Raw genomic sequence first — 12438 nt, 5'->3', positions numbered from 1 at the left:
CAGAACACAAGTTTTGTTTTTTGTTTTTTTATTAACCAAAAAGTGAAATTACACATTCACATAAAATTTAAAAAACTCATCTTATATCAATTAAAAAACTACATGTAATATGAGACGAGAAGACACGTACATGTCGTTGGTCAGTGGGAGTGCTGATGCCAGGGTGGTATGCTGCTGAATAAACGGAGATCTGCTTTAGTTTAATAACCCAACATTTGACCTGCTTGTGCAAGCTGTGGACCTGCAGCCAGCTTTATTTCCAATCGTAGAAAAATAGCACTGCTTTTATTTGCATCTACATTTTTTTTCTTCTAAATTCAACAATATAATTGGCTTATAAACAGTGCTGCATATACATGAAGGTCAACGATAAACAGCTAGCTTTCAGAAAGCACTGTGGAAGTTTGATTATACTCCATATTTACTGTATTTGGTGCCAAACTAAGTTGTAACAACCACAGTGTGTACACAGAAACAAGTTTAGGAACATATATGTATAAAGTACAGTTAATCCACAACTATTCATCTGGTATTATAACATGCTGTTGATTTTCTAAAAAGATGTTGAAATCTGAAGTTTGAATGCAATGAAGAGTCAAATTTAAAGTGATATCAAAAGTCCATACGCAACAAGCAATGGTGCTTAATCCAAATGACATGAATGCACCAATATATAACTCTTTTCTAATATCATGTTAATCTCAGTTTTGGATTTTTAGTACGTGGCCAGACCCATATCCTGCTCATATAATTTTACTGGATTGGTAGGATTACATCTTTTTATAGCTCACATTTCCAAATGTTGCCTCAATTTTGTGATGAGTGATGAATGTATGCACAGATTTATTTTTACATGTGTTGTCAAAACAAATACACATTAACAGTTTTTGTATTTGACCAAAATTGTTTCAAATACCTGTAGCAAAAATACCGCCTGTGTACATTTGTGGAATTACAACAACAATTACATAAACATAAACTGATTATGCAGTAAATGTGGTTGATGTAATGCTTCGCTGGGCTTCTTCTCACCACCAGCTACAGCTACAGGAAAAATAGAACCAACATGCATTGTGTGGCCAGGTAACATATGACAGAGACTGCTGAAGATTTTTTATTTTTTTTTAGCAGCATTGTAAAGCAATGATGGGGTTTCATTTCCATAAGAAAACTCGTCTATGGTGGGAGAAAAGAGCCAGACTGGTGTATTTCATGAAGCACCTGTTTGGAAGAAACGCAGCTTCATGGCTTGTAAGTCCCATGCAGGGTGATGGGGATGATAGTGTTGACCTCTGCCCTGGCGAGCTCTGTCAGGTTTCTGGCGTCCAGCACCAGGAGGGAACCTGGTCTCTGCGCACCTGGCTTTACCACAATGCTCAGCAACACACCTGTAAAACCCAGACACGGGAGGCAACTGCTTGCGTGTTCTACAGCAAACGTTCATAAGGAAAAACGCAAAAAAGTTGTTTCAAATGAGCGTAATGTGTCTACAGTTAGAGTTTGGGTGTGTAAAGATTATAAAATATGTATATTTGATGCTGAATGAATGAAAGAAAGGATACGTTTGCATCCCATATTTAGGTTGTGTCATCTGTGCTAGGTAGAGATTTATGTAGCGCTAATAAAAACTTTGGTTTGAAACATACATTACACAAAATCGACTTGTATATCAAACACTTGCCAATGTGTGAATGACTGCAGTGTAGCTTAAAATGTAGCTTTACTCATCTAATTTTCCATGAAAACTTAAAGCATTTACAGGAGTTCCACTTACTGGACATAGAAAATAATGCGCCTTTGGATGATAAACTGTATATAAAAACATGGAGGCGGTCACTTTACCCACTGAGCATATTCTAGATGATCCTTGTTCGTTTGTTTTTTTTTTTACTTAATATAATGACAACAACAAAAATGATAAGCATCTAATAAAGAAGACAATAATTTAATAAATTAATTTCATGCTTGATTCAATATGATCTGAAAGCCACAAACACACTGAAGACCAGTGTTAGTGTGTAATTCTGTGGGCTAAGATGTGAGAATGTGTCCTACCATCATCCTCCTCTGTAGCTCCGGGTGACGGCACAAACAGTGGCTCTGATGGGTAACTGTCCTCCTCCTGCCACACCCAGGTCTCTTTGGTCTGCACATTCAGCTTGACGATCTAAAGCAGCAACCAGTTGCTTTTAATGTCTTGTGGAGTTAGCTAACGTCACGGGCCCTGCAACTGTCCTCGTCTCCTGATGTGTTCAATGAAAACCCTTCTTACCCTGTCAGGAATGAAGTGGTTGAGTCCCAGGCCATAGGCGAAGGAGTACTTCTTCCCACAGCACTTTGAATAGTTGATCTGTGGAAACTCGAAAGCTGAGAGAGTGACACAGAGAAAATAAATGAATATGAGCACATATTTAATATGTTATAACAATCAGTGTATTATGTACCCTTCAGGATACACATATTGGAATATACAGAGAACATGTAAACTATAGTGTATATGTGATACCCTGTCTTGGTCCAGAAAACAGCACTTCAGGTTCGAGCCAGATAGTACCGTCGCTGTGAAGAACGGCGGTCGCTGTAGTGTACGACAGAGATACCAGATTCTTCCCCTGATCCTCCTGAAAACACACACAAAGTTGTGTACAGAATACCGTGGAGCTTAAAGATAAAGAGATATCATTCCTAGGTTACAGTAAATGTTTTGGCTTCATGCAGGGTTAGGGTTGAATAAATATGGAACGACAGAACATTTTGTTGTCACAAATTAAAATTATTTGTGATGCCGCACAATTTTCTCAGATCTCAGATCTTGTATGTCATATTACAACTAGATTTTTATTTGGGCTATTTTGTTACTTCCTGATATGACAAACAAGCTAACTAATTGGTCAGTTAGTCCAATGTTGTAAATCCAGCTCTATGGGAACCATTACAGTAAGGATCTAATAAAAGCAATACAAAGTAAAAATACAATTTTATTTATATAGCACTTTTAAAGGTAAATATCTCAAACTGCCACACAACAAAATGCTGAAAATACAAAGATAAAATTTGCCCCAAAGCAAGTTTTAGCCTTTCAAAACAGATCCCATTATTTCATTATTTTCTGATTCATGAATGTCTAATACCGCTCTCACAGTTTTGATGAAGAGTTCAGCAGGTGAAACAAAAGGTATTTAAATACATTATTAAGTTTTTAAGTACATTTTATGTTACACAGAGAGGCTAATGATTGTTATTCCCAATTATACTATGATATAATATAATAATAATAATATAATATTGCATCTAATATAAGTAGATTTAATTTAACTTGACCTATATTCAGATAAACAGGTACACATAAATAACAGTGACAACACCTTTTCCACTTATACTGTAGTAGCAAAAATTTGCTTTAGAGGCTGTGAGCTGACCAATTAAATCTGATATGAAGAAACGATTCCATGAGTCCATTAATCACTATTTGTCATTTACAGTGTTTCTGATCAATCCTATGACATATTAGATTAAAAAACTGGTAACACTTTATAATACGACCTGTGTATTAGGTGTAAGTATCCTGTAATTATATGCAATTTGCAGGCCAGCGTTTGGAGGAAACAATGACACTGTAAGACCCACGACAAAGGTGCAAGTGTCCTGTACTTATGTGGAATTTGCAAGCAACAAGTCAGGTTTTTGCAGGACAAGCCAGGACCCTTACTGGATACTCGGTGGGAATTGAGCTTGCAACTCTCGCTCTAAAGGTTTGTAGTCTTACCACTACACCATCTAGCTGCTACAATACCTAATACTGTGTTGTTATAAAGAATTTTCTTCTGCATTTTAAAAAATGTGGCCTGCCTAATCAGTATGATGGATCCTGTTACAGTGCTAAATAATCACTATTAATGATCAAACATATAACTGATGACATAAATAACTTGCACTATCTCTGTGTGTAGACTCACTCTGTGAATATCCAGTGGAAGGACATATCGTCTGACCTCGGGCTGTGGAGCTCGTGCAGCTGCTTTCTTCACCTCCTCCCACTCCTCTTTCACATTAGCCAGGTACAGGTAGTTATACACAAATTCATGACTGTAAAGAAACACAGAGAGAGTGAGAGAGAGAGAGAGATGTCACATAATTGCATGTAAGACACTTGCACATACACACAGCTTTACACTTACCCTTTCCACGCGCAGAGATCGACAACGATGAATCCTTCGTCTTCATAGGCGTTAATATGATGAAAGAGGTTGAATGCTGATGTTCTGAACTTGTGACTACTCAGATAACCCGCTGGCTCTTTACTGGCCAAGTGGAACCATGTCTGCAGCACACAAACACACATACTCACTGACCAGATGATACCAAGCAGACACACATGACCAATCAATTAACTTTTTCCCAGGAGAAGGCTCAGAAACTTGGAGCAAGCAGGTGACTTTAGTAAATAGCACAGCTGTGTGGCTTTTAGTGAAATTAATGCAAAAGAGTCCAAAAGATCTAATATAAATTATATTCAGATATTGCAGGTGTTTGTAACTCCAGCATTCAAGAACAGACTGGATTCCAGGGGCCTTCTTTAATGCCTGTGCCCTGCCTACCCCCATGCTGGCGTTGGGCTCAAAGCAGTCCATGTATGTGGCTCCTCTGAAGCTCCAAGCTGACAAGAACTTGAGCAGGTTGATCTTCACCGGCTGCTCCACGAATACAAAATAGTTGTCTGTCATACCGAAGCTGGAGACAGATAAGCAAAACAGTGAAAGACACTCAGAGGCAAAGCACAGTTCATCTTAATGGTAAAACGTCAAATACAAAGAGAAAGGAACAAAAACAAAAACCAGGCTTTGTGTACATGTATGAGATAACTCTGTACCTGTGTACGTAGGAGGGTTTAAGCCTCTCACTGCTTGGCAGCTGGACCAACACTTGGGACTTCTCTATGGGGTCTGATTTATCTGGAATCACAGAGATACAAACATATACATTGTTCCTGACAATTTTATTTGAATTCTCTGCATTCTGCTTGCTTCAACTTTTCTTTTAAACCTTTTTCTTTTTTTAAATCTTTGTCTCATTTTCTTTTCTTCTTTTTTTTGTTATCCACCGTTTTCTTCTATCCTGTTCGCTCCCTTTTTATCTATCATATTCTTCTTTTTTCTTGACAGTCTATCGTCGCAGTAACAAACAGTCAGTGCTTAAAAGCTTATCTGGAAAATTCAGGCATGATACTCCTTTCAAACCCAAGTCTCTATAAGATAAAAATTTACAATATAATTTAAAGGTCAATAAACATCAATAAACATAATAATAATAATAAAATAATAATCAATTAAAACATATCCATTGATAGTCATTGAGAGTATTGTGTATAATAAACTCACCTTTCGGAACAGGTGGGATCTTAACAATGTTATAAGCCAGACTCATGTTCTTGCCAAAGCAGTTGCCAATGTTGTAGAGCGTGCCATCCTGTTCAGTGTGGGGGTGGGCGGTCACCCCATTCACTGAGAGGTACTTACAAAGATCCACCTATTGCAAATTGGAAGACATTCAAGTTGAAAGCTAAATATGTAAAATCACAACCGGAAACAGTCATAGATGTTGCAAGGAAAGAATAATAAAGCAACTGAAAATGTAGCAATGTCGAAAACTAGAACTCTTCCTTCTGGCATATTTGGGGAGGGTATAGCTTTAATAAAGCTACCAGAAAATGACGATGGCTCTAGCTTACTGTAAATTTAAACCAATCAGCTCCCACCTTTTTTAATGTCTCCAGTGAATCAGGGTCAACTTTGGTAATGTAGTTGGTCTCAGTGACTGCGTAGAAGTCTTCACCAATCGGGTAGACGTTCACTAAACAGTTATCAGTCACTTCAATGCCTCTGAAGTAAGTAAAGAACCTGAAATTACAAGCACGAGGAAAACTTTATATTAAACCAACCGTTTCCCTAAACCCATAGTAATAATACAACAACACAGGCACAACATGATAAGATCAGTGTATGTGAACCAAAAGCTCAAGTTTGACACTGTTTTACTCCTGGGATTTGTAAAGCATCAAAGAGGGAGGATACCTTAATATGGTCATCTCAGGAACCCCAACCCACCTACTGGTAAAACTACCTGTTTCTGATGAAGGTTGAGTTACAAGGAGGGAGCTAAATGGATTGTTTACAGTGTATGAGCTGAGAGGATGCACCAAGGCTCATTATAATATAACATGGATATTTATTAGAATATTGATGGTTATTCATAACTATGACTCATGAAAACTACTATATGAAGTTCCAGAATAAAAATATAGCACTGGGAATGAGCACGGTTCATTTAAGAACACTGAAAGGGGATATGTGGAACATAAATGACAAACACTAAGAATTTTTTTTTTAATCTATAAATAGATCTTGAAAAAAAAAAACCCAACAGGTTTCTCCAGGGATTGAACGCTTTCAACATCGTGCACTTCACAACCACAGGAATGTTGGACGCTTCCAGTCTAACTGTTCAGTACAGTCTCCTGGCCTCAGCTTCGCGCCAAATGAAAGGTTTTATCTTCTTATCTTGTTTTTTTGCAATACATCAATAAAATAATAATAAAGAAATAACCGTACATTGACAATTGATTAAATGGAAAATCAAATGAGAAAAGCACGTTTAAATGCAATCAAGGAAGCACAATAATTTAAGTCATATAAATAAAATGTTTTTTAATTGAATTGCATATTAAGTTATTTATTTATTGAGCTATTTGTTTTAATTCGACAGCTTTTGTATAGTGTAATGTTCCTTTTGTGTGCATTTTAGGGCATGGGTTTGGGATTACCTTGAGAAGATGTTTTTGCAGGGGTCTGGGTAGGCTGCCGTGCCAAACTCAGTGATGACAACTCTGTTCTCTGTCATGGCCCGAACATAAGCATCTGTCCTAATAAACCTGAGCACAAACATCAACTAGTATGTCAGCTGTTTTTGAATCCCACTCATATTACTTTAAAAATTTTCATTGTGACACGTGGCTGAAATCTTTGAAACACAAAAAGCCTTCTTCATTCGTTGCCTGTTTCTTTGCAACATCCCACTTTTCCTCAGCTGCAAAGAACTGCAAACCAAAATCAGATGTCATAAAAACCCACAACTGGAGCTTGGAGCTGCTGGGAATATGAGAACCAGATTTTCTTCTTCTTCTTCTTTTTTTTTTGTGGACTAAAGAGAAAATGCCTTAACGTCCTGATGTCAGTACAGCTAGAAACGTACGTTCTTAAAAGGTATTTCCTCAGAATACTGCAACTTGAAATATGAAATATAAAAATAATGTGCTCTGCTTTTGTAGATTAATCCGTTTTCTTACTTCCGGTAATAAGTCACCTGACCGTTTTTCAGGTCAAACTTGTGGAGGAGAGCCTGTCCATCAAACAGGTGCTGGAAATGTTCATCTCCCACCTCGAAGAGACCTGGACCCATCCTCAGAAGACTTCCCCCCAGCCATGATGGGATAACACCTGCAGTGATAAAACCATCAAACAAAGCCGTGCACAACCTGACCACATGATGCCACATTCTGCTGTCTAAAAACTCAGACTATAGGATTCTGTCTACACCTGGTGTGCACACTATGCACACCAAGTGCTTAGTATCAAACTTTACCCATTTCTAACACCCCAGTGTCACTTATAACACTACAGTATTTTTATCCACAAGACTGATCCTGGCAGTAACACCAAAAATGCATTTTGCGTAGATGGGTGAACAGGTCAGGCTTGAAGCTGAGTATATCTCAGACTAAGTCAGACTAATGTCTTCTCTCTATTTTCCTTGCATCAAAGGATTTACTTTCACAGTAGCCTTTATGTTAACCAATGTACAACATTTAATTCAATCAAAAAGCATTACACTCCATGAGGCAGTACATATACATGCCACATATATACATATTTATATTTATTCGTATATGTTACATAATAATGTTATTATAAATCCTAACTATTGATTTTCTTAAGTATTATGTTAATTTTATTATCCTTCTGTGATAGCAATGTTTGTGTCTTTCGCGTGTCATGTTCAATGTACGTTACCTGTGAGTAACCTAATGGTCACCAAAGGAGTTTTATTTGAGTAAACACTAAATACAGAACTAACAAATAACTATACGTAATTTAAAAAAGCACACTTGTGTAGTGATAATGCTGGCCAGTGTATTTTCAGGCGTTATGCTACTATGTCGTACATATTTATTTTAGTGTATATTAGATGATTGCGTTAATATAATCCGCTAACTTGTGTTTATTGTTTCACTATGACTTTGAAATAGGCAGTGCACTTGTGGATGTCATAGGAGAAATGCCTTTTGCAGATGTTTCCATTTGACATTTCAGATGATAAAAAAAATAGGAGAAACCGCACGCTTGTGATGAAATTTTGTTGTTATATCAATGCAACCATCAGTGGAAGTTTTCAAGAGAGGGGTTAGAAAACCATAAATGTAGATTCCATGTGAGGAAACACAGCCAGTGTAAAATGCTTTAGCCCTGCATGCAATCTGAAGGCCACCAGATGGGGATAGCTGTGGTTACTGAAAGTGTTCAGGTCCCACAGCAGTCTATGGGAAAAGTCTTCCCGCATTCCCCTGTGTTAACCCTTTCCTGAGTTTATGGGCTCAGTCACTTATTTCATGAAGAACAGTGAAGTCTATTTTGTAAATCTTGGTTATACTATGTTTCAGAATGACATGTCAATTTGTTGATGACTTGTGATTGACAAGTAGTTAGGGAGAGAGCAATCACACCTGCCCGTGTTTGTCGCACCTGCTTAAATTTTTTTATTATTTTTTTTAGCTCAAGATGGTGACAATGAAAACACCAATCATGACGTTTCAAAACTGCACTTTAGAAATCAACAGATGACATTGTGACAGTAGCTGTATGTCCAGTTTTTATACTGTGCATGGCCTGGATCCTTCCCCTCCCCCTTTCCTACAGTCCATCATTGTAAACATATGCAGTGACATGACCTGAAAGTTGTTGCGCAAGTTATAAAAGCAAACCAATATACTTTTAAGTTTAGAAAAATGGGCTCCCCCTTGTATACCTGCCATTACCTGCCACCTTCACACTGCAAATGTGAACATATAACAGAGGAGTGTGGCACATTGTTCTTTGCTTCTGCCACTCATAAGTAATAGTCATCAGATCATAGATGCAAGTTTATGGAGACAGGAGATCTGTCACAGCTAAATGTTCCTCAGCAAAATAAAGAATTTCTAATTTCCCACATGTGATCCTTGATTTGTTCATAATTGCCCAACCTGTAATGATAAATCTTTAGAGGACTCTCACAATATCTAAAGCATATTTAACTGCAGATTATTCATTACCACTAAATCAGAAATCTCATGAACACTGGTACTGAAGGAAATTTCGGGTGATTCGCTGTCTTGGAACCATAAATGTTAGTGATTAAAGCCACACTGCCATCGACACAGCCATGCATTGCTACTTGTTTTTTGTCAGTCGCTCTTTCCTACCAGTGATAACTGCTGGTATGGGTTCATTCAGCTCCTCCACAGACTCAAAGATCTTCTTGTAGCTGGCAGCAGGATGCTCCACGCTGCAAACAAAATACAAAAAGTTTTTCTTTTTTGGACTTATTTCTTAAAGGAGTTCAGAAATAATGAAATATGTCTACAAGTTTTCTCAACTGCTTGTTCCTTGTTTGTCTTGTTAACAGCCAGTTCGTTTGTCGTTTGTTGGATATCTTACCCATTGTCCTCCCCTCAAAGGGAGGGAGTATGTAATTGGTTCCATTTGTTTGTTTGTCTGTCTGTTTGTTTGCAGTCTAGCATCCATAGCTGTCAAGATATCATTTCCACATTTTCTCAGACCGTAGATACCAACAACAGCTCGAGCTGATTTACTTTTTGTGAAAATCAGGTCAAAGTCCAGGTTACACTGCATTATATTTCCTCAGCTGTCTTCAAACTTCACAGAAGTACAGCGGGCCTCCTCTGGGGGTTCTGAGCGGTCTTGTTTTGTCATGTATTATTATTTTTGTGTTTTCTTACATTTCTCTATTCCTTTTAAAATCAACATTCTTTCTCACAGTTTTGTTTTGCTTTGTTGCATTTGTGTGGTAGAAGCAGGGCTGAAATTCTTCCTCAGTTACTGGGCCAAGATTCCTTCAGAGTACATACATCAGCTTTTCTGAGCTTTTCTAAGATCCATCGAGTATTTTACTACAGCACCAGTGACTTACTGTGAAATTTCAGGTTGAAACTCCCGAGGTAAACTGTTTGAAATCTGCTCCGATGACTCATCATCAGATCATTTCGAGCAGAGCAGAACAAAGCACGTCTGCCAGCTGCTTTCTGTTATGTTGTTGGGGAAAACCAGCAGAACCCAACCTTGAAAAGTCATTTTCAACCTTTCAAGCGTTTGTCTTCACTGCCATGCATCTGAGAAACTAAAGAGAAGATGTTACTCACCGGCTGACCATGCTGCTATGCTCTTCACACACTTTCACACAAGCTGCTTACAAAAGAGGCTCTGGCTGGTATTTAAACCCTGCACAGATTTCCTGTGGTAAGCAATGGAAACGGTGCCCCATCCACCCTCCTCTCCTTCTCCCCTCCCCTTTTCCATCCCTCCTCACTCCCCGTCCTCTTCTCCTCCTCCTCTCCTCGCCTATTTTCCCTTCATGCCTTTTGCTCCCCCTTTTCAGCACCCCTTCCCAAACCTCTTCCACCTCCCCCCAAGTCTTAACCAGAGCTGAACAAGCCAGCTTTGTGTCCTCTCCTTTCAGACGCCAGGCCCCCGGCTCTTTGCAGAACTTTCTCCGGCCCACCTAAACAAGGTCTGGGAACACAAACAGTCACCAGTGATGTGGGTCAAACTAGCAAATTCAGCCTTTAAAAGCAGTGTGTTTGAAGGTGGATATGCTTGCAGAAAGAATCTTATCTAATTAGTTCCAGACAGCTTTGACAAAGGCTGAGAAACTATTTTAATTAGCTACTCAGTGAGGAAGGAGAGTAACACACACACACACACACACACACACACACACACACGGGCTGCATTTCATCCTGCAACAGGTGGAATTCTTATTGGTTTGAGATGCTTTCCCTCTTATAGAGATACCACCTGTGGCTTGCAGTATCACAAGAAATGAAGGTGGGTAAGTCAAGGAACCGTATCAAAGTGTTTCTTTGTTTGTTTCCTAAAAGCTGATAGCTATCTAGACAAGACTTTTGGGTCTTGACTGCGATCGTAGTGTTGCTGTCTACTGGAGCGCGTTCAGTTGCATAATCTGACAAACATTAAGACACAAAACAACCATTTATTTTGTAATTCAGATTTAGTGAATTTAATTCTAGTATTTTAATAATCTGTTAGCACAAATTATCAGGCATTTGGGAACTTATTGTCACATCTAAATATCTCTGCTTCTGGATCACAAAATCCAACAAGACAGCAGCCAAAATGCTATAACCTACGTTTTTAAGGCAGAATCCAGAAATCAATCGGAAATCATACTGTGTCCATCTTTTAGATACATGATACTTCTTCCATGGCATAATAATATGGTTGTTATTATTATGCCATGGAAGAAGTATCGTGTAAATATTGGATCACAAGAAAGATCACGGAGGTAATAGAGGACAATAAAAATATGAAATCATGAAGCCTGCCAGTTTACACATTTGCAAATAATAAACTTTGTGGTTTAATTCTGACTGGCTACACTCAGATTATAGTTACTTCTAACAAGTAATAAAAAGTTGAGAAACTTCGGGCACACTGAACGAGCTTCTTTAGCAGCGGCCTGGCTGCCCGTGTTTGTTCTGCCTGCTGCTTTGTGAAGCAGCTTTTAGGTGTAAGGAATATTCAGGATATTAAATGCATCTAAGTGATTCTCTATTATAATCTTCCCACCAGGAGCATCAGAGTAACGTAAAAAGAAGTAGGTAATATTACCTAACTGGTGGCCAGGCAGATGTAATCGTGTACCTTTATTGCTGTCCTGTCAGTACAAACACTACTGAAATACTGGACAGCTAAACAAGTTTATTCCCAGGACTTTGCAATGGAAACAATGTAGGTACAAAACACCGATGATGAATGCATGTGTGGTTAAACATGCACACGCCATCTGATCTGAGGTAAGCTCAAACATATCAGGGGAGAAGTAACACTTCATGCAGCTTAAGATGAATAAAAAAGGAGAGTTTGACACTTGGGAGTTGAATTTGTTGAGATTTTTTCAGATACTTGAGACAGGTTGTGTAATTCACCCCAGCTTACACCTGTCAGCATGAAACACTGGAATAAATGGATGCTGTTTTTTAGAAACAAGAAGTCACATGGTACTGCCCGCTAATATAAAACTGTGAAGCTGCTTTTAGGTTTAAACAGTCTCCAGGATACAAAATGCATTTAGGGGTTGCTCGATTAT

The 12438-nt window shown here is 38.3% G+C and overlaps 1 protein-coding gene across 6 annotated transcripts; it reads right to left on the bottom strand.

Annotated features, from left to right (window-relative positions):
• Nucleotides 1-70: 70 nt before the first annotated feature.
• Nucleotides 71-10592, bottom strand: LOC102304673 (retinal Mueller cells isomerohydrolase). 6 transcript variants are annotated; one of them, XM_042216134.1, is made up of 15 exons: nucleotides 10472-10592; nucleotides 9515-9597; nucleotides 7343-7493; nucleotides 6821-6928; nucleotides 5756-5897; nucleotides 5379-5526; nucleotides 4871-4952; nucleotides 4599-4731; nucleotides 4179-4321; nucleotides 3957-4086; nucleotides 2507-2621; nucleotides 2273-2367; nucleotides 2056-2167; nucleotides 1222-1388; nucleotides 71-174 (listed from the first exon to the last, which is right to left on the bottom strand). In XM_042216134.1, the coding sequence occupies exons 1-14, from the start codon at nucleotides 10480-10482 to the stop codon at nucleotides 1243-1245; spliced, it is 1599 nt and encodes a 532-aa protein (XP_042072068.1). In that variant the 5' UTR covers nucleotides 10483-10592; the 3' UTR covers nucleotides 71-174; nucleotides 1222-1242. The 6 variants fall into 6 exon arrangements, with proteins under 6 accessions (XP_042072068.1, XP_042072069.1, XP_005951129.1 ...); XM_042216135.1 differs by having other exon boundaries at nucleotides 75-171; XM_005951067.3 differs by lacking the exon at nucleotides 71-174 and having other exon boundaries at nucleotides 1089-1388.
• Between the last annotated feature and the right edge of the window lie 1846 nt (nucleotides 10593-12438).

Source organism: Haplochromis burtoni, unplaced genomic scaffold (genome assembly GCF_018398535.1).
Source record: "Haplochromis burtoni strain Fernald_Lab_line unplaced genomic scaffold, NCSU_Asbu1 Contig_929, whole genome shotgun sequence".
In the NCBI taxonomy this organism is placed as follows: domain Eukaryota; kingdom Metazoa; phylum Chordata; class Actinopteri; order Cichliformes; family Cichlidae; genus Haplochromis; species Haplochromis burtoni.
The sequence above is the reverse complement of the archived record's forward strand: the minus strand, read 5'-3'. Positions and strand labels throughout refer to the sequence as shown.

Coding starts and splice junctions, on each gene's coding strand:
- LOC102304673 (XM_042216134.1), bottom strand. Junction 5,527..5,755: donor CACTGGAGACATTAAAAAAG/GTGGGAGCTGAT, acceptor AATTTGCAATAG/GTGGATCTTTGTAAGTACCT. Junction 4,953..5,378: donor GATCCCACCTGTTCCGAAAG/GTGAGTTTATTA, acceptor CTGTGATTCCAG/ATAAATCAGACCCCATAGAG.